Here is a 20,166-nt window from a genome sequence, read left to right on the forward strand (position 1 = left end):
TAATTTCATGCATGCTGTCATGGAGAATAATCGTCTAACAGCTTTGAAGATCTTTGTAATGAGACCGTATTTCTATCCATAACTTTTTGTTGTTGTAAATAACACGTTGGTGACCTGTGCTTATATCTTTGTCCTTACAAAGGAATGATTGTAAACTGCATAACATTTTGCCCTGGGTACATTCAACCCATGTGTTAGTAGTCTGCTTCTTGTTGGCTCGAGATGTAAAAAATATTTCTTATACAATGGATGCTTTGGAACATGTGAAGCAGAATAAATAAAGTTAATGTTTATTTTTCTGTACTCTTATTGGTAGAAGGCACATCTACACTGCTCAAAAAAATAAAGGGAACACTAAAATAGCACATCCTAGATCTGAATGAATGAAACATTCTTATTAAATACTTTTTTCTTTACATAGTTGAATGTGCTGACAACAAAATCACACAAAAATGATCAATGGAAATCAAATTTATCAACCCATGGAGGTTTGGATTTGTAGTCACACTCAAAATTAAAGTGGAAAACCACACTACAGGCTGATCCAACTTTGATGTAATGTTCTTAAAACAAGTCAAAATGAGGCTCAGTAGTGTGTGTGGCCTCCACGTGCCTGTATGACCTCCCTACAACGCCTGGGCATGCTCCTAATGAGGTGGCGGATGGTCTCCTGAGGGATCTCCTCCCAGACCTGGACTAAAGCATCCACCAACTCCTGGACAGTCTGTGGTGTGGCGTTGGTGGATGGAGCGAGACATGATGTCCCAGATGTGCTCAATTGGATTCAGGTCTGGGGAACGGGCGGGCCAGTCCATAGCATCAATGCCTTCCTCTTGCAGGAACTGCTGACACACTCCAGCCACATGAGGTCTAGCATTGTCTTGCATTAGGAGGAACCCAGGGCCAACCGCACCAGCATATGGTCTCACAAGGGGTCTGAGGATCTCATCTCGGTACCTAATGGCAGTCAGGCTACCTCTGGCGAGCACATGGAGGGCTGTGCGGCCCCACAAAGAAATGCCACCCCACACCATGACTGACCCACCGCCAAACCGGTCATGCTGGAGGATGTTGCAGGCAGCAGAACGTTCTCCACGGCGTCTCCAGACTCTGTCACGTCTGTCACGTGCTCAGTGTGAACCTGCTTTCATCTGTGAAGAGCACAGGGCGCCAGTGGCGAATTTGCCAATCTTGGTGTTCTCTGGCAAATGCCAAACGTCCTGCACGGTGTTGGGCTGTAAGCACAACCCCCACCTGTGGACGTCAGGCCCTCATACCACCCTCATAGAGTCTGTTTCTGACCGTTTGAGCAGACACATGCACATTTGTGGCCTGCTGGAGGTCATTTTGCAGGGCTCTGGCAGTGCTCCTCCTGCTCCTCCTTGCACAAAGGCGGAGGTAGCGGTCCTGCTGCTGGGTTGTTGCCCTCCTACGGCCTCCTCCACGTCTCCTGATGTACTGGCCTGTCTCCTGGTAGCGCCTCCATGCTCTGGACACTACGCTGACAGACACAGCAAACCTTCTTGCCACAGCTCGCATTGATGTGCCATCCTGGATGAGCTGCACTACCTGAGCCACTTGTGTGGGTTGTAGACTCCGTCTCATGCTACCACTAGAGTGAAAGCACCGCCAGCATTCAAAAGTGACCAAAACATCAGCCAGGAAGCATAGGAACTGAGAAGTGGTCTGTGGTCACCACCTGCAGAACCACTCCTTTATTGGGGGTGTCTTGCTAATTGCCTATAATTTCCACCTTTTGTCTATTCCATTTGCACAACAGCATGTGAAATTTATTGTCAATCAGTGTTGCTTCCTAAGTGGACAGTTTGATTTCACAGAAGTGTGATTGACTTGGAGTTACATTGTGTTGTTTAAGTGTTCCCTTTATTTTTTTGAGCAGTGTATGTCAGTGAACTTGAACATGCCCATAGGGAGAGCTTATAGCAGCATGATGCTAATCGACTCATGAGACATTAAACCTCAACAATATTCAAAATATACAAATCAATTTAATCCAATAATAACATTTAAATCATTTGTGGTCTTGAATATAAAAGTGTTAAAAAAATTCTATATAACCTGTACGGAACTGCTTTTTAACATGCACACAGTGCCCTCTTTTGGTCTGCTATGGTATGGCAGGTAAGGTCTGTTTCTACTAGTGCTACAGTCTACTAGAGTTTAAACATACAGTCAAAATGTAATCTCTACTCAGCACATCCAACTAATGAATAAATATCAAAGACAAACAAATGTTTACCTTTTGTTTTTATTTACATAAATACTTAAGTGGGCTCAAGCGGGACATGGGTCCATCAACAGTACAGTCATTATATATAGGTGTGGGCATTTTATCTCTGGGGTAGATGGTTACTTGTCAGCTGGCTTATCCCCAGCTGACAGCTCAGGTGCCTTGGCCTCACGGTGGGCTGGGAACACCTCCCATGGGCTGTTCAGGTCAAACTTCCGAAACTCCTGTGAGAGCTCCACAGGTTCTGCCACCACACGCTTCACCTCATCATCATAACGCACCTGAGATGTACCAGATGGACAGAATGAAAAATATGGTAGATACCTGTGGAGGTTGATGATTGTAGGACAGCTCATAATAATGGCTGGAACAGAGCAAATGGAAATGGCATCAAACACATGGAAACCATATATTTGATACCATTCCACTCATTCAGCCATTGTCACGAGCCCGTCCTCCCCAATTAAGGTGCCACCAACCTCCTGTGGTAGATACAACACTTCAGTAATGTGAAGTCACATGTACAGATCTTAGGATAGCATTAGGTTATAATTCGGCCTTTAATGCATGTAAACTACATGGGACATTTCTCAGCATTCACGTCTGACCTTACCTCCACAAATCCAGACAGTGGGAAGTCCTTCCTAAATGGATGCCCCTCAAACCCATAATCTGTCAGAATACGTCTCAGGTCAGGGTGGTTGGCGAAGAAAACTCCATACATGTCCCACACCTAATGACAAGCACAAAACATATCCTTTCATAGTGTTGGAAAGGGAGGGTATATTTCTGAAAACTTTCTAAGTTTCCCAGTAAACTACCAGAATTTTGGTAACATTCATGTTGTTTTTATGACATCTAGTGGCCTTTTTGGGTACTTCAGATTATCCAGGTGTCTGTAGTTATATCTGGCCCTCTGTGGGGCCATCAACTTAGTGAATATCATTGTTGTTTAATATATGCGTTTCAGTATGAAATATCCATTATATTTCCCCCCACACTTATTTTACTATGTCAATATGTATTTGTTATAAATATATTGGTGCCAAACTGCTGGCAGTTGTGAAAAATGTCAATAGTTGGAAAAGTTGCAGAGTTAATTGAAATAATGCCATTGTTGATTAGATGCTCTTTTTCAATAATTAGATATTTTCTCTTGAACCATATGGCCTCCACTAAAAACCCATGTAGAATATGAACAGATATAAAATGTATACTATGAAGAAAAAAAAATGTATTAGAGTATAACTGACCAAAGTTACAATAGATTGCCATAGATGACCTGTTAATTACCGAAGATTCCAGTAACTTTGGTAAATTACTGCTAGTTTTACAAACCTATCCTTTCATGAGCATTTGCCTTTGGCAGGCAAAACATAAATCCTGAGCTGCCAACACAAAAAAATGGTACATTAAAATCTTTTAACCCTTCAAGCAAAGCATTCTTACGATGTCACTGTCAGACTTACCTCCCTCTCGTACCAGTTGGCTGCGTTGTGGACTGACACAGAGGAGTCTACTGGGGTGAGCTCGTCGGTGTAGGTCTTCAAACGGATCCGGGAGTTGTAGCGCAGGGAGAGCAGGTTGTACACAATCTATTCACCATCAAAGAAAACAGATTTAGGCATAAAAATAAATAAAAACTCTGAATAGATCAGGGTTCGTCAAAACAATCTGGTTAAATTCTTACTTATGGGGCTGGGGGTATGGAAGGAATGGTACCTCAAAGCGATTCTGGCGGGTGGGAATGTCCACTGCAGTAAGGTCAATCATGTTTCGGAACTGAGCGTTGCTGTGGTCTCTCAGAAAGGTCAACACAGGGATGACCCCGTCAGGATGGATCATCACCTCCAACTCATTGTAACACGTCACCTGAAGATATAACATGCATCCTTGTGAAGCTCATATGGCTTCAAAATGACATTCAATTAGCTATACAAAAACATCAAGCTTTCTAAGAAGGTAAATTAAGATTAAGATTACTTTAGTGGTCAATTGTACACAAGGTCCAACCGAAATTAACTGCTTTTAACCCAAACCCTCAAATTTTTGGAGAGGTGCGAGGGGCTGCCACACTGGGTGCCCGGGGACCTGTTGTTGTGGGGGGTTAAGGGCCTTGCTCAAGGGCACAATGGCATCTAGGATTTGATACCAGCAACTTCCCGGTTGCCAGCTTAATTCCCAAGTGTGGGCTCCTTTCTAACCTTATGTGTATTTTCCCAATGTTTTAGATGCACCATACGCATTTAGGATTTACAGTATAGTTTCCCTAAATGGTTGCTCATGGTATGATTGTGTGGAAGTCTTCGTGTTAAAGCTAACTGTATTCATTACAGTTGGTGCAATTACATTATCTTACCTGGACTTGCTGCACATATTTAGGAAGCATTTCAGCCACATATTCTCCAAAAGTAGCAAGTTGGTTATGGGTGACCGCATCCTTGGGTCTGACAGTGGCTACATAGATGGGCACATGAAATAGATTCAAATAAAAGGAAGAGGCGATACAGTTATTGTTGCACTCAATCATCTATTGTATTCAGTGTCGCAAAGATCACTGACGGAATTGAAAGCTAAATGGTTAGATAACTATACTACATTGGGGATGGACTAGGACTTTGCGGGTTCAACATACTGATGATGATGATTATCTGCAATGTACACCATAAAGACAAATGCCACGGCCTGGGTGAATTCTATTATACACTGGTATACTCACGTTTTGTTTCAGTAGTCTCGGATCTCGCTTGCACGAGACATGGGCTTTGATTGGCAACTGTAACATATTACATAAAATAACATTACATACACAATGGCTAGCTAATGTTAAAACAGGTTGGATTACCAGCATGGTCCTCTCCTCTGAGCTAGTTGACTGCTCGCTAACTAGCAGCTAAGTTACTAACACTTTCACGTTACTTGACTCAGTTATGGCTACATAACATTGTCATAACAAGAATATTGCTAGCTAATAGATACACTACATGACCAAAAGTATGTGGACACCTGCTCGTCAAACACCTCATTCAAAAATCATGGGCATTAATATGGAGTTGGTCCCTCCCCCATTTGCTGCTATAACAGCCTCCACTCTTCTGGGAAGGCTTTATACTAGATGTTTGAACATTTGCTGCGGGGTCTTGCTTCCATTCAGCCACAAGAGCATTAGGCATGGCTCGCAGTCAGCGTTCCAATTCATCACAAAGGTGTTCGATGGGGTTGAGGTCAGGGCTCTGTGCAGGCCAGTTAAGTTCTTCCACACCAATCTCAACAAACCATTTCTGTATAGACCTCACTTTGTGCACAGGGGCATTGTCATCCTGAAATAGGAAAGGGCCTTCCCCAAACTGTTGCCAAAGTTGAAAGCACCGAATCATCTAGAATGTCATTGTATGCTGTAGCGTTAAGATTTCCCTTCACTGGAACTAAGGGTCCTAGCCCGAACCAAGAACAGCCCCAGACCATTATTCCTCCTCCACCGAACTTTACAGTTGGCACTATGCATTCGGGCAGGTAGTGTTCTCCTTGCATCCGCCAAACCCAGATTTGTCTGTTGGACTGCCAGATGGTAAAGCGTGATTCATCACTCCAGAAAACACGTTTCCACTGCTCCAGAGTCCAATGGCAGTGAGCTTTACACCACTTCAGCCAACGCTTGGCATTGGACATTGTGATGTTAGACTTGTGTGGCTGCTCGACCATGAAAAACCCATTTCATGAAGCTCCCGACGAACAGTTCTTGTGCTGACATTGCCTCCAGTGGCAGTTTGGAACTCGGTAGTGAGTGTTGCAACCGAGGACAGACGATATTTACACACTAAAGCACTCGGTGGTCCAGTTCTGTGAGCTTGGGTGGCCTGCCACTTCCCGGCTGAGCCGTTGTTGCTCCTAGACGTTTCCACTTCACAATAACAGCACTTACAGTTGACCAGGGCGGCTCTAGCAGACAAACTGACAACGGTGCCACGTTGAAAGTCACTGAGCTCTTCAGTATGGCCATTCTACTGCCAATGTTTGTCTATGGAGATTGCATGGCTGTGTGCTCGATTTTATACACCTGTCAGCAAAGGGTGGCCGAAATTGCCGAATCCACAATTTTTAAGGGGTGTCCACATACCTTTGTATATATAGTGTATACAAGGCATACATGCCCGTTAGTGTCAGTTTATAACTGACATTACAATGTGTGTTCCAGACGTCGTCTGTTTCTGTCGTACTGCGCAGATAATCAAAATCGGACTTGCGTTCACAAGCTTCTAGATGGGCAGTGACAACTAAAATCCCGACCTGGAACATAACCACTGACTTGCTAGTAAATTTGATGGAAGGTCAAGTGAGAATCGGCCGACTACAGATAGCGCGATCTTAACAACAATATAAGTACGTTATCACGCACATTAACTAAACATTAAGACAGCATGTTAGTGCACAGTTACCACTCGAAATGTACTTACGATTCAAAGTCCTGCTGAAACCTCCGCGAACAAAACGCACTAACGATGCCGCCATGTTTTTTCAATGACGTAATCATTTTTTTTTTTTTTTTTTTTTTAAATTCCACACCCGCATTTTAGAGTAGGCGTTCCCTGGCGGAAATATGCAGATGAGTGCTAGTACGCGCGGATAGGATCTCGCTAGGTCGTGCTTGGCTTTGCTTTTTCTGCCTGCTATGACTAATTTGTTCACGTTGTAAACGACAGGCTGTGGTCCATCTTGGTTTAGTTATATAAATCTTTGTTAAAAGTTTTTGCATCACCGCCATTTACAGATGAAGTGATGCAGTAGAATCAACGGTTGATGGTCTTTGTTTTACCATTTACTTTTAATGCAAATTTCAGACAGGTAATTTAACATGGGATAGATCTCATCAAGAGCTATCTGTTGCTATACTAATTTTTATCCAAAATGTATACTAGCCTGGTTGCTGGTCTCTGTTCAGGTACATTCAACTCCCTGTGGAATGTTAAGACTGATATCCAGGGCTACACGTAGTCTGCTGTTGTGAGGCCAGTAGCGGGTACTGCCAAATTCTCTAAAATGGTGGCTTATGGTTGAGAAATTAACATAAAATTCTCTTGCTACAGCTCTGTTGGACATTCCTGCAGTCAGCATGCCAATTGCATGCTCCCTCAACTTGCGACATCTGTGGCATTGTGTTGTGACAAAACGGCACATTTTAAAGTGGCCTTTTGTCCCCAGCATAAGGTGCACCTATGTAATGATCACAATGTTTAGTCAGTTTCTTCATATGCCACACCTGTCAGGTGGAAGGATTATCTGAGCAAAGGAGAAATGCTCACTAACAAGGATGCAAACAAATGTGTGCACACAATTTTAGAGAAATAACCTTTTTGTGCATATGGAACCTTTCTGTGATCTTTTATTTCAGCTCATGAAAAATGGGACCAACACTTTACATGTTGCGTTTATATTTTTGTTCAGCATAATTCGATACTGTCCTGTGGATATTGTCTCACATTCTTACCGCCAAAAGGACCAACTGCACAAACTGCTTAAGTACGTTAACATATAATTTTATTCAACCTCCTGGTTGAATATCGTGAGAGAACTTTCCTGATTCAAACGCTCATTTCAACATCGGCTTTCCAGATAATTAGGCTACATGTTCACTCCGGTTATGTTTCCATGGATGAAGTATCAATAGCTATTCTTTTATAAGTCATTATTTTCCAATATATACAGTGGGGAGAACAAGTATTTGATACACTGCCGATTTTGCAGTTTTTCCTACTTACAAAGCATGTAGAGGTCTGTAATTCTTATCATAGGTACACTTCAACTGTGAGAGACGGAATCTAAAACAAAAATCCAGAAAATCACATTGTATGATTTTTAAGTAATTAATTTGCATTTTATTGCATGACATAAGTATTTGATACATCAGAAAAGCACAACTTAATATTTGGTACAGAAACCTTTGTTTGCAATTACAGAGATCATACGTTTCCTGTAGTTCTTGACCAGGTTTGCACACACTGCAGCAGGGATTTTGGCCCACTCCTCCATACAGACCTTCTCCAGATCCTTCAGGTTTCGGGGCTGTCGCTGGGCAATACGGACTTTCAACTCCCTCCAAAGACTTTCTATTGGGTTCAGGTCTGGAGACTGGCTAGGCCACTCCAGGACCTTGAGATGCTTCTTACGGAGCCACTCCTTAGTTGTCTTGGCTGTGTGTTTCGGGTCGTTGTCATGCTGGAAGACCCAGCCACGACCCATCTTCAATGCTCTTACTGAGGGAAGGAGGTTGTTGGCCAAGATCTCACGATACATGGCCCCATCCATCCTCCCCTCAATACGGTGCAGTCGTCCTGTCCCCTTTGCAGAAAAGCATCTCCAAAGAATGATGTTTCCACCTCCATGCTTCACGGTTGGGATGGTGTTCTTGGGGTTGGACTCATCCTTCTTCCTCCAAACACGGCGAGTGGAGTTCAGACCAGAAAGCTCTATTTTTGTCTCATCAGACCACATGACCTTCTCCCGTTCCTCCTCTGGATAATCCAGATGGTCATTGGCAAACTTCAGACGGGCCTGGAAATGCGCTGGCTTGAGCAGGGGGACCTTGCGTGCGCTGCGGGATTTTAATCCATGACGGCGTAGTGTGTTACTAATGGTTTTCTTTGAGACTGTGGTCCCAGCTCTCTTCAGGTCATTGACCAGGTCCTGCCGTGTAGTTCTGGGCTGATCCCTCACCTTCCTCATGATCATTGATGCCCCACGAGGTGAGATCTTGCATGGAGCTCCAGACCGAGGGTGATTGACCGTCATCTTGAACTTCTTCCATTTTCTAATAATTGCACTAACAGTTGTTGCCTTCTCACCAAGCTGCTTGCCTATTGTCCTGTAGCCCATCCCAGCCTTGTGCAGGTCTACAATTTTATCCCTGATGTCCTTACACAGCTCTCTGGTCTTGGCCATTGTGGAGAGGTTGGAGTCTGTTTGAGTGTGTGGACAGGTGTCTTTTATACAGGTAACGAGTTCAAACAGGTGCAGTTAATACAGGTAATGAGTGGAGAACAGGAGGGCTTCTTAAAGAAAAACTAACAGGTCTGTGAGAGCCAGAATTCTTACTGGTTGGTAGGTGATCAAATACTTATGTCATGCAATAAAATGCAAATTAATTACTTAAAAATCATACAATGTGATTTTCTGGATTTTTGTTTTAGATTCCGTCTCTCACAGTTGAAGTGTACCTATGATAAAAATTACAGACCTCTACCTGCTTTGTAAGTAGGAAAACCTGCTAAATCGGCAGTGTATCAAATACTTGTTCTCCCCACTGTACATAAACACACAATCAGTGAAATTTGTAACAAACAAAAATTCTCTTAACATAGAAATTGTAATCAAATTTCCTATTAAGGAAGAAAAAACGTTATGTAGAAACATGCTTTTAAATACACCCACCCCACCCCCTCACCCACCTGTCAGTACTTTGATGGGGATTGCATTTTATTATACCTCATGTTCTGATGAGCTGTGATAAAACATTTGAATTATACAATGCACTTGATCCAGTTGAGTAACAAAACAATGTAATAAAGAATAAGCTCAAGGTCAAAAAACTCTTCAAGAAGAATATGGTTTGTTTTGACAAAGCTCATTTTACAGTTTCTGTAGGAGTGCAATAAAGTATGCTGGCAGCCTCTCAACAATCTTAAATGGAACCCCACACCACAGACTTGCTGATGGTACCGCCGAAGCATCTCCAGCTGTTTAGAACAAATTATTACATGTGGTCAGATAGAGGCCAACATCTGACATGCTTCCTCTGGACCCTAGCAGTGTACCTGTAAACAGACCAACAAACTGATGTACAAGTTCGGTAGATAACTAATTCAGTACTAGTGATGATCAGGATAGCCAGCAGTGGCAATCTATGGAAAGCAAAGACTGTCGTTTGCTGGCCAAAGCCACTGACTCACCCGTATGATGTATGCAGCAGCTAGTGTAGCACTGCGACAGCCTTACAGTGGACATAGACACTGGAGCCCTTTTCCCGGTGACTGAGTGCGAACTCCACTCCTCTGTGCAGGTTCTCTAGACTGGGCACCCCGGTCAGGTCCACTGTGCTGAGTCGCAGCTGCGCCACCCCCTCAGCTTTCCACTCCAGTTTCAAAACAAACAAAGCTGTTTCTAATACAACTTCACATTTCCTATGATAAAACTCACAAGCCATGTTTCTTGCCCACATGAACATATCAGACATGTCCCTGACCTTGTGTTCAAGAGCACCACGAAGCTCCTGTTTTTAAATCAGAGGTTCTGTATTTATGTGTCAATTAAGCTACTGTACAAACAGATAGAGTAGGGCGAACCCACCTAGACAGGCTTTTGTTCTAACTCTGCTCTACCACACCTGAATCAGTTTATCAAAATCCTGATGATTAGCAGCTGAGTAGGTAGATTATTGAGCAGAACTGAAATGAGTCCACATCTCTCTCCAAGAGGAGGGTCATTAGATTTCCATAGGAAATAAATCATCAGCTCACCTCAGCTGAGTTGCAGAAGAATTTTGTTTCATATTCCTCATTCATGGTTATCACCCACCTGACATTTTCTGTCTGTGTGACCTTCCTGGTCCCGTCCCTCAAGTCAGTGAGTCAACACAGGAAGGAGTAATGGATGGATTGTTCATTTATTTTATATCATGCGACAAACACACAGTATGGATGAATGATGAGTAGTCAACTGGATATAAATAGCACTCCCACAGCAATTCTCCATAGATCTGCTGTACAATATACCAACAAAATAACAATGGAAATGTCTATCAAAGTCATTATCATATAGTGGATTCAACAATCCCTAATTCACTATAATAAAAATATATTGTTTCCATGTGTAATCTCATATTCACATCAGAACAAACGATCATCCACTTAAGTATTCAACATATATCAAATGAACCCGAAAAATCACTCAACGTCACACTCTTGTGGCGAAGAAATATAATACACCTAGAATGTACCATATTTTCCTAAGCAAACAAAACCAGGCCAAAACGCTGCTAGCTGGTGCTCATACATTTATAAAACATTCTTTATACATTTGTCATAAATTACCTGCACTCATGGGACACACACAGTATGGCTGCATGATGAGTAGTCGACGGGATACAAATAGCACTCCTAAAGAATATGCATTTTCAAGTTAGCTACCAACTTCAAAGAGGGAACTTTAGCAAAAAACCCACATGGCAAACTAAGATTCGGCAAATAACTTAGAGTGGCTTATTTCACGCCACACCAACAACATTTGTTACTAATAACATTCATTGCTGATGTAAAAGGTGGATTTTATGATGTAACGATGTAATTTCTATCCCGGGACCTTTCGACTCACCCACAGCAACTCTCCATAGAGCTATGGAACACCCAGAATCCCATACCTTTATTACAGAGTGTATTAGACAATGTAAACACAGTAATCCACCAGGAGGTGGAATAATACCCATTTTATGCAGGAATTGAACAACTTAAATACATCGTTACATCTGCACCAGCTGGAAGTAGAAAATAATGCTGATGTCAATTTCTTTTTCTCCATTACAAAATCAGTAGCGCGTGCATGCCAGCTAAAAGTAGTAGACTGGACTGGAGTTCACATAACCAACATTCATCAGCTAGCTACCTCCTTAGTCATTGATTTGAAAGGCAGTGCTTCTCTTTATGCTTCGGGTCTACAGGGTTCCCGAGTGGCACAGCTTCTCAGTACAAGAGGCTTTACTACAGTCCCTGGTTCGAATCCAGGCTGTATCACATCTGGCCGTGATTGGGTGTCCCATTGGGCAGCGCACAATTGGCCCAGCGTCGTCCGGGTTAGGCCGTCATTGTAAATAAGAATGTTCTTAACTTACTTGCCTAGTTAAAGGTTAAATCATTTAAAACAGTATCCTTGCTAACGCGCCAGACACGTTCACACTTAAATTTACATCGTAGTCAGCACCAATGTTAAAGCAAATTCCAAATCCGAGATAGATGCATGGCCCAAACCAACAACATCTAAATGACTGGTAGGAAAACGTGTTGTTTCAGAGGTACTATTCAACATAACAGGCAAATTACCCAGTATCTGTGTAATTAACAGGCTAATTACCCAGTATCTGTGCTTTAGAGATGTCAGCGACGAGTGTCTCCTCTCTAACAGGAAGCTCCTATTCAAACTCTCATTAGACAGCTCTGCAAGCGTTATGTAAAAATACGTTCGGTATTTAACAAATGTGGGGTTTCGCTGAGCAACTAGCTTAATTTACTCCCGTGACCCCCGGTATGTACTTCCAAAAAAAAGATACACAAATATTTTACAAGCAACAGGGAAAAAACACTCTTCGGCACCGCCAATATATTGAGCTGTCGTAGACTTCCGACTTGTGCATAGCAGTAAGGTTAGTGCTATCCGGGGTCCTTGGGATGTGAGTGAATAGGCACTCTTTCGATTGCGTGTACATTTTTATTTTGTGAGTAACAAACCTATTTTGACATTATAACGCTTGCAGAGCTGTCTAGTTTGAATCGGAGCTTACTGAGCCTTGGAGAGGAGACATGGCATACTCATCATCAACATCTTTAAAAGCATATACTGGGGCAGGATCAGCCAGCTGTCAAAACCTGCGAACTATCAGCTGAGAAACATGACCATCTGTGTAATTGCTTCAGATGCAGTGTTGTACAACCGACTTCTAAGAATTAGTTTCAAATGCTGCTCAACATGTTGTTTTTCCCTTGCACTTACATCAAAACACATTGATCAACATAAGTTGAATAGCAACGCAATAATTTTGCAACTGACCATTGAGCTATAAAATAACAGGATGACTACATAACATCCTCCCATGAGAAAGAATCTAGAACGTACCATGTTGTGACACAGGGGACACTTGTTATTCTAAATGGCACAATGGGTCTAAAGGCGACTCGAAAACGCAAGGAAAGTTGTAAAATATAACGCACATTTACAACAAATATTTTGCTAACGTTGTTTGGTCCAACATTCACTTCAATTAAAAAAACATAATCGACGGTCACACCCCCAATCCCCTGTTTCCGAGAGTTTGATGGTAAATGCAGGAAAGACCGCCATTTTGCAAGATAGAAGTACAAGTCTAAAAGTGAGCTGGTGAAGAAAATAATCGAAATAATAAGCCACCAAACATACACTTAGCAAATACTGATAACACACCGTGTTGGCTAAACACATAGGTAGTCGCATTTAAAGTTAAGACATCACACAGGTAAGTAGGGCTGAAGTAAAATTATTTGCCAGCTAGTTTATCTAGCTATCAAATGTGTTATCCAATGCTAGATAGCGGTGCACATTTGGCTTGTTTATGGATCTGTCAGCTGGCTTAGCAAAGAGGGTCACAAACAACGTGCGTCATTAAACTGCTTTCCAGAAAGCTATCTATCTATTTGCTAAATGGAACCATTCTTACCCAACAATAAATACAAACTGCTAGCGAATACTTTCCAAACACGCATGGTTCTTATTTTGATAATGTTTGCATTTAGCTAACAGAAGACTGAAATAGCCTGTCAGTATGCTTATCAACAAGCTAACGTTACTAGTACCACCGAGCCTGGTTCTAAACAGCTAAGTTAGCCTCACACACTACAGCACTTGCTGTTTCACAGAACAGCTACTGTTAGCTACCAAATCTGGTAAAATATTGGATTCGATGCTCAATGCACTTGGAATAAACAAGCAAAACATATTTATTTCTGCTCGCCTAACGTTAGAACAAAAATGGCGAAATAAATAGGCTGGTTAACCGTTTCACAATTAATTTCTAAATGTTGACTCGAGACGATATTCTGAAGTATCTGTTGAATATTTCAAATTTGTACAACCCTTGCATGAATTACTAGAATAGCTAGTAACGTTCGTTAACTAGCTAAATGAGGGGTGAGGTCTACTTTTCTCGAACGTCTGTCCTCAGGCCACATACGAGTGAGTTGCAACAGTGGCAGTTCAAAAACAGTGTTTGAGGCTTGTGTGCTACGTGTTCTTCAGAGCAACTATTTAAGTTGCCAATGTATAGTAATTATTATTGTTAGATACCACGACAAAACAAATTATTCTGACTGGTGTCTTCATAAAAGTGACTTCGATGATTCTCTCTGTAGTACACCGGTGAGTCACGCCTACAGTACGCTGTGTCCATATACTCTGTGTCCATATGTTCCCTATTTTCAAATCTATCGTTTTCATACATAAGAATTTAGCTGCCTATTGCAGATGTTATGTGTCTAAATAATTTCTAATGGATGATAACTGGTTCTCTACAAGTTCGTTTGTAGTAATGACTCATTTTATGAAATGGCGTTTGGTCAGACCAGTTGTCATAACCTCACATTACATTTTCATTATGCATACAATATGCAACATAAGTCATGTTTGAAGTATTGCCATTTACAGAAATTGATTGCATACAAATAATGTAGTTTTCATGTCACTGTCTGGTGCATTGCAATGTGACCTACAGCACTGGTAATGTGCTACACTGGATGGGGGTGGTGGCGGTATGCTTGACAAGTTGAAGGTGGCTTGTGTTAGTTATTCAATGCAGTTGAGTTGTCATGGAGCCATGGTGTCCTCCAAACTGGAGAACTTGACTATTTATGTTAGCAGGTTTAGATCTCAGAAGCAAATAATCAGCTCTGACTCTTGTCTTATTGCTTAAAATGCCAAAAGTGAGAATCAATGGCTGTTATGTCAGTCACACAGATTTGGTCATTTTATGTCTCTATTTGTTAACAGGATAAAGGGGGAAGAACCATTACCTACGTGACAAGCAAACCCAGGGTAAGTCATCAGGCTAGTCATTCTCAGACAATCTTCTCTCTGTCATCTACTGCTTAGAGGCAGACTACTTAAAATGACTTTGAGGATGTAATGGGCTCAGCTGGCTTAAAATGGTTTTCAGAGAGTAGTAGTTGTAGTAGTAGCCTATTGGGTCACTGAAACAATATGGCTATTTCAATGCCTTGATGCAGGGCAAGTAGGCTATTTAAGTCATGGCCAGAGATTAATTTTCATCATATGGGCAGAAAAGGCACAAGCTGTTCTAAACATAATTACCCGTCGTAGCCTTCTTATGGCCAAATTGAAATGTTTCTAACAGAAGAAATATAAAAAGCAAATACATGAGAGGACTTTGGAGATTAGGGGGACATTATCAGACCAAAGGTGAGGACACAACAGTTCACCTGACACAAGGCTGAATCCAAACATTACACTTTTGATTGTATGTGCATTTTACATTTACTGTACTTCACAGCATTTGCCAATAATGAAATCTGAAAATACTCTGAATATTCTTCATTTGTTGCTGAATATATTCATTGAAATGTTGGGGTAGGTGCAACAAGAATAAACAATTTTAAGGGTTTGAATGAGAGGTCTAACAGATTTCTCCAAGTGGCCACACACCTTGCTAAACTGTTCCTAAGTAATTTCAATGTACTTTCATGACTCAAGGAAAGAGCCTTCGACTATAAGGCACTTTGCTTTTAGCTCTCCTAGCTTTACGATTGAGGAACTGAAGCATGCACACTTGTAGTTTTTTGTTTGGAACACCCATCACACAATTAATATTGTTTACACATTCCAAAAACATTATTTTATAAATCCCAATCTGGGTCAGGTGGGAATCATTTGAAAACGCATTCTATTGCCAAAATGTTTTGCTAAGCTATAAAATACGATCTTACTTTGTTCAGCTTTCACAAGGCACTTCAGACAAACAAATTGTAAGTTTGGTGCTTATATAATTGAGTCATGAGTGCATTCAAGTGCTTGTACCTGGGAATAAAAATGGCATGCCCGTACTCCATTATTTCACAATAATGCTTTGCATCCCCCCAATGGTCCAAATGTGGAATCCGTACCATTATATTCTGAGCTAGCCATTAAAAAAGTATGGTCCACAGATCTAAGTGAATCTGAACAACCCTTTAACTGGAACAGAATATGGAAAAATATGACCTTGGCGTCCTGAAATCTAAACCATCAATTGTATACATTTAAAGTTTGTTCAGACTGTATTTCACACCAAGGAAAACTTATGACGAAATTGGCCCTAACTCCCAACTGTTCACTGTGTCCCGTAAATCCAGTAAGCACATTCCTTCATATGATGTAGAAGTGCCATGCAGTTAAGCTTCTTGGGAGGAAGTGCATGAATGTAAATATGAAATGCATTGCATCTTCTATGTTACTTAACAATGACAGCTCCTTTAATCTCTGTCGGAGACAATTATTGCTGGCAGGCAGCACTGCCGCAAAAAAATGTTGGCTCTTTGATAGCAAACAGCCCGCTCTCAAATCGCCAGTGGATACAGTCACTGTTAGAAGTTATAACATTAGAATTATTGGCGGTGAGAATGAATGGTGCTAGTCAAGGAACAATTGAGGCCTGGACAAATACTTGACTCTGTAAAGAATAATCTCAGCTAAAGCCCAACACATACATACAAACAAAATATACACTGTGGCCAGTTTATTAGGTAAACGTTCACAAAAATGGTTCGCTCCTACAGATAGTGAGTCACATGGCCGTGCTTGCTATTTTAAAGCAGGCAGACGGGCATTGAGTTACTGTTCGATTGAAAGTTACAATGTGCAAAAAGGGTTAAGGGGTGGTGGGCGTTGGTAGATAGAGATACGGGAGGGGGGACTGCAAACCAACTTGTGTTGCTGGGTGGGAAGGGGTTTTTCCTTTCTTTACATACCAACTTTATTATTCCAAAATCATGTTATATGATTTCTCTATATATTCATACTTTTTAATTGTTTTGCTTTAGCGTGGCAGCCTGTGGTATAAACTGTGTAAATATATATGAATATCATACGTACCCCCACAAAAAAAGACAAAGAAAGTAAAAGTAGTAAAAGTAAAAAGTGCGTTCAAGTGTGTGTTCTGCGGCCAATTTTTGGGGGTAGTTTGTATCCCAGCCTTATTGTTAACGTACCTGCGTTATGTTGCACCATAAGGCTGGGATGCAAACCACAAAAAATAATTGGCCGCAGGACAAGTACTTGAATGCACTTTTTTTATTTTAGCACTATCACTTACAGTTAGCACTATCACTTACGTTTTAAAACAGTTGGACTGATTGTTGATTTAATCAGTAGAAAAACAATTTTTTTGCCATGAGATCTTGTGGTGACAAGTTGCAGAGGTGTTGTTGTGCCTTTGTTGTTGAGGCAATTAGCCAGCAACATATATGACATTGGACAGTTTCCATATGTCACACTAATATGGATTTTACACACTTGTGCTTGTTTTTATAAACCCTTTGTTCCTGTAACTGTGGTGTCCACATTTGTAATGGAATTGATAATAATGTTATGAACTATAACAATAGCCTACGGTGTCATTGCAAGAAATGGTTGTGTATGAGGCCTTAGATTTTGCCTCTGAGTGATGTATTTCCTTTTGCATCATGATTTGTCAACATGCTTTTAGATGCCATTTTGAAAGAGAGACACAAAGGTGTTATGGAGTAAATCAATGGCTGAGTGAGGGTAGATGACTGCTCTTGGCTGAATTTTGACATAGGTGTGACACACCCCCTTGTTTTATGTCAGAAGAGGAATGAAAAAATACTTACAATTTTGTTTCCCACTGACCAGTCTCAGAGAAAATACAGTGCCGAAAGAAAGTATTCACACCCCTTGACTTTTCCATATTTTGTTGTGTTACAGCCTGAATTTAAAATGGATTAAATCGAGACATTGTGTCACTGGCCTACACACAATACCCCATTTCAAAGTGGGATTGTTTTTTGAAATTTAAAAAAATGAATTAAAACTGAAATGTCTTGATTCAATAAGTATGCAACCCCTTTGCTATGCCAAGCCTAAATAAGTTCAGGAGTAAAAATGTGCTTAACAATGCACGTAATAAGTTGCATGGACTCTGTGTGCAATAATAGTGTTTAACATGATTTTTGAATGACTACCTTAGCACTGTACCCCATACATACAATTATCTGCAAGGTCCCTCAGTAAATTTCAAACACGGATTCACCTCACAAAACCAGGGAGGTTTTCCAATGCCTCGCAATGAAGGGCACCTATTGGTCGATGGTCTAAAAATTAAAAGCCGACATTGCATATCCCTTAGAGCATGGTGAAGTTATTAATTGCACTTTGGATGGTGTATCAATACACCCAGTCACTACAAAGATACAGGTGTCATTCCTAACTCAGTTGACGGAGAGGAAGGAAACCTCTCAGGGATTTTACCAAGAGGCCAAAGGTGATTTTTTAAAAACAATTAGAGTTCAATGGCTGTGATTGGAGTACTGAGCATGGATCAACAACATTGTAGTTACTCCACAATACTAACCTAATTGACAAAGGGAAAAGAAGGAAACCTGGACAGAATAAAAAGGCCAAATCTACACTGTAGTTGCTTACCAAGAAGCCTTTGAATGTTGAGTTAAATCTACTTGGAAATCTATGGCTTGGGCGGTTTCCAGATTGTCATACCTTCATACCGACCTTGTATTGTCCCATACTGGGATATTCTGTAATACCAGCACTGGACACAAGGGGGCGCTGTTTTCAAAACCTAATAATCTGTAATTCGAAGGTTAGCAATGCTAACAAGTACATGTAAAATCCTATAGAGAATGCTAAAATGCTGACCTAACGTATTCAAGTTACTCAAATGCTACACAGTTTGCTGCACGCACAAAACAAATAACCAGCAGTCTCTTATCGTTGTGTGCTTGTGAACAAACACCACGTGACTGGACTACCATATACTTTATAATAATGTGACAGGTGCTGCAGGTAGCCTAGTGGTTAGAGCATTGGGCCAGTAACCGAAAGGTTGCTAGATTGAATCCCCGAGCTGACAGGGTAAAAATCTGTCGTTCTGCCCCTGAACAAGGCAGTTAACCCACTGTTCCTAGGCCGTCATTGTAAATAAGAATTTGTTCTTAACCTAGTTAAATTGCCTAGTTAAATAAAGGTTACACACACCACACTGACCAAAAATATATTTTGTTAGCATTTACGTATGTTCCCATTACCAGTAAAACATAATCAAAACCTATTTCTTTCACTTACTTGCTGTGCTGTTTTGTTGTTCATTTGTTCAGTCGTTTTCATTCTCAACCAGGATTTGTATGGAACCCCATTGGGTCTTTGCGTGTCAAAAAAGATACACGTCAAATAACACAACATCTGTAGGCAAACCGAAAATTCCACTATTGTGCCTAATCCTTATTGTGGCTAGCTTCACAACACATAACCTGGTCCGGTCGAGCCTCACTAGCCAGATGACGCTAGCTGGCTGCTTATAACGTTAGCTTTGGGCAACAGGGTTAAGTAGCTGGCTAGCTATTTATTTTCATGATCTAAAGTTCAATTTCAATAGGGGAACAACAAGTGGCAACCTAGCTAATACTTACTCACAATGATTCCTGTATCATTGCTACGAATAATGAACATGGCTGCAGTTTCTACTGGTCATTGTTTTCAGGCTGGTTGTGTTGGAGCTAGCTAGGTACCAAGCTAAAGCTAGCTACCCCAGAAGTTGCGGTCGAAATAAATGATGCCTTATTACCTACGTGGTATTGTAGACACATCGTTCGTGGCTGGTGTTTGCTTGTTTGTAGACTTTTTTTTTTGTACATATTTGACAGTGCTATTGTATCTTCTTTGACACGCAAAGACCCAAACGGCGTTGCATAGTATGTATGTCGTGAAGCTAATAGCAGTGACGCTATTACTGTGTAACTCCGGTAGGGAAACAAATGAGGAATGGCGCACTTGGTAGTGTGTACCGGTGCTCGACCAGTCGGCGATAGCCAACATCACCCACAACAGAGAGCGGTTGATTGTCAAGGGCAATGAATTCCATTATCTTGGCTTTAATGGAT

The 20,166-nt window shown here is 41.3% G+C and overlaps 2 protein-coding genes across 21 annotated transcripts in view; one reads left to right on the forward strand and one right to left on the reverse strand.

Annotated features, from left to right (window-relative positions):
• Nucleotides 1-2,250: 2,250 nt before the first annotated feature.
• LOC120025023 (NADH dehydrogenase [ubiquinone] iron-sulfur protein 3, mitochondrial-like) lies at nucleotides 2,251-6,779 on the reverse strand. The gene is made up of 7 exons (XM_038969454.1): nucleotides 6,706-6,779; nucleotides 4,971-5,027; nucleotides 4,611-4,708; nucleotides 3,974-4,123; nucleotides 3,721-3,846; nucleotides 2,865-2,984; nucleotides 2,251-2,532 (listed from the first exon to the last, which is right to left on the reverse strand). The coding sequence occupies exons 1-7, from the start codon at nucleotides 6,758-6,760 to the stop codon at nucleotides 2,371-2,373; spliced, it is 768 nt and encodes a 255-aa protein (XP_038825382.1). The 5' UTR covers nucleotides 6,761-6,779; the 3' UTR covers nucleotides 2,251-2,370.
• Nucleotides 6,780-13,350: 6,571 nt separating this feature from the next.
• LOC120025321 (CUGBP Elav-like family member 1) overlaps nucleotides 13,351-20,166 on the forward strand; it is a 53,687-nt gene continuing 46,871 nt past the window's right edge. For all 20 annotated transcript variants that reach the window (XM_038969819.1, XM_038969825.1, XM_038969820.1 and 17 more), the window contains exons 1-2: nucleotides 13,351-13,502; nucleotides 15,029-15,073. The gene's annotated coding sequence lies outside the window, so the exon portion shown is untranslated. The remainder of the gene's footprint in view (nucleotides 13,503-15,028; nucleotides 15,074-20,166) is intronic.

The sequence above is a fragment of the Salvelinus namaycush genome, chromosome 30, assembly GCF_016432855.1.
Source record: "Salvelinus namaycush isolate Seneca chromosome 30, SaNama_1.0, whole genome shotgun sequence".
NCBI lineage: Eukaryota > Metazoa > Chordata > Actinopteri > Salmoniformes > Salmonidae > Salvelinus > Salvelinus namaycush.

Coding starts and splice junctions, on each gene's coding strand:
- LOC120025023 (XM_038969454.1), bottom strand. CDS start 6,760: ATGGCGGCATCGTTAGTGCGTTTTGTTCGCGGAGGTTTCAGCAGGACT. Junction 4,709..4,970: donor CGAGACTACTGAAACAAAAC/GTGAGTATACCA, acceptor CCATCTATGTAG/CCACTGTCAGACCCAAGGAT. Junction 4,124..4,610: donor AATATGTGCAGCAAGTCCAG/GTAAGATAATGT, acceptor TTATATCTTCAG/GTGACGTGTTACAATGAGTT.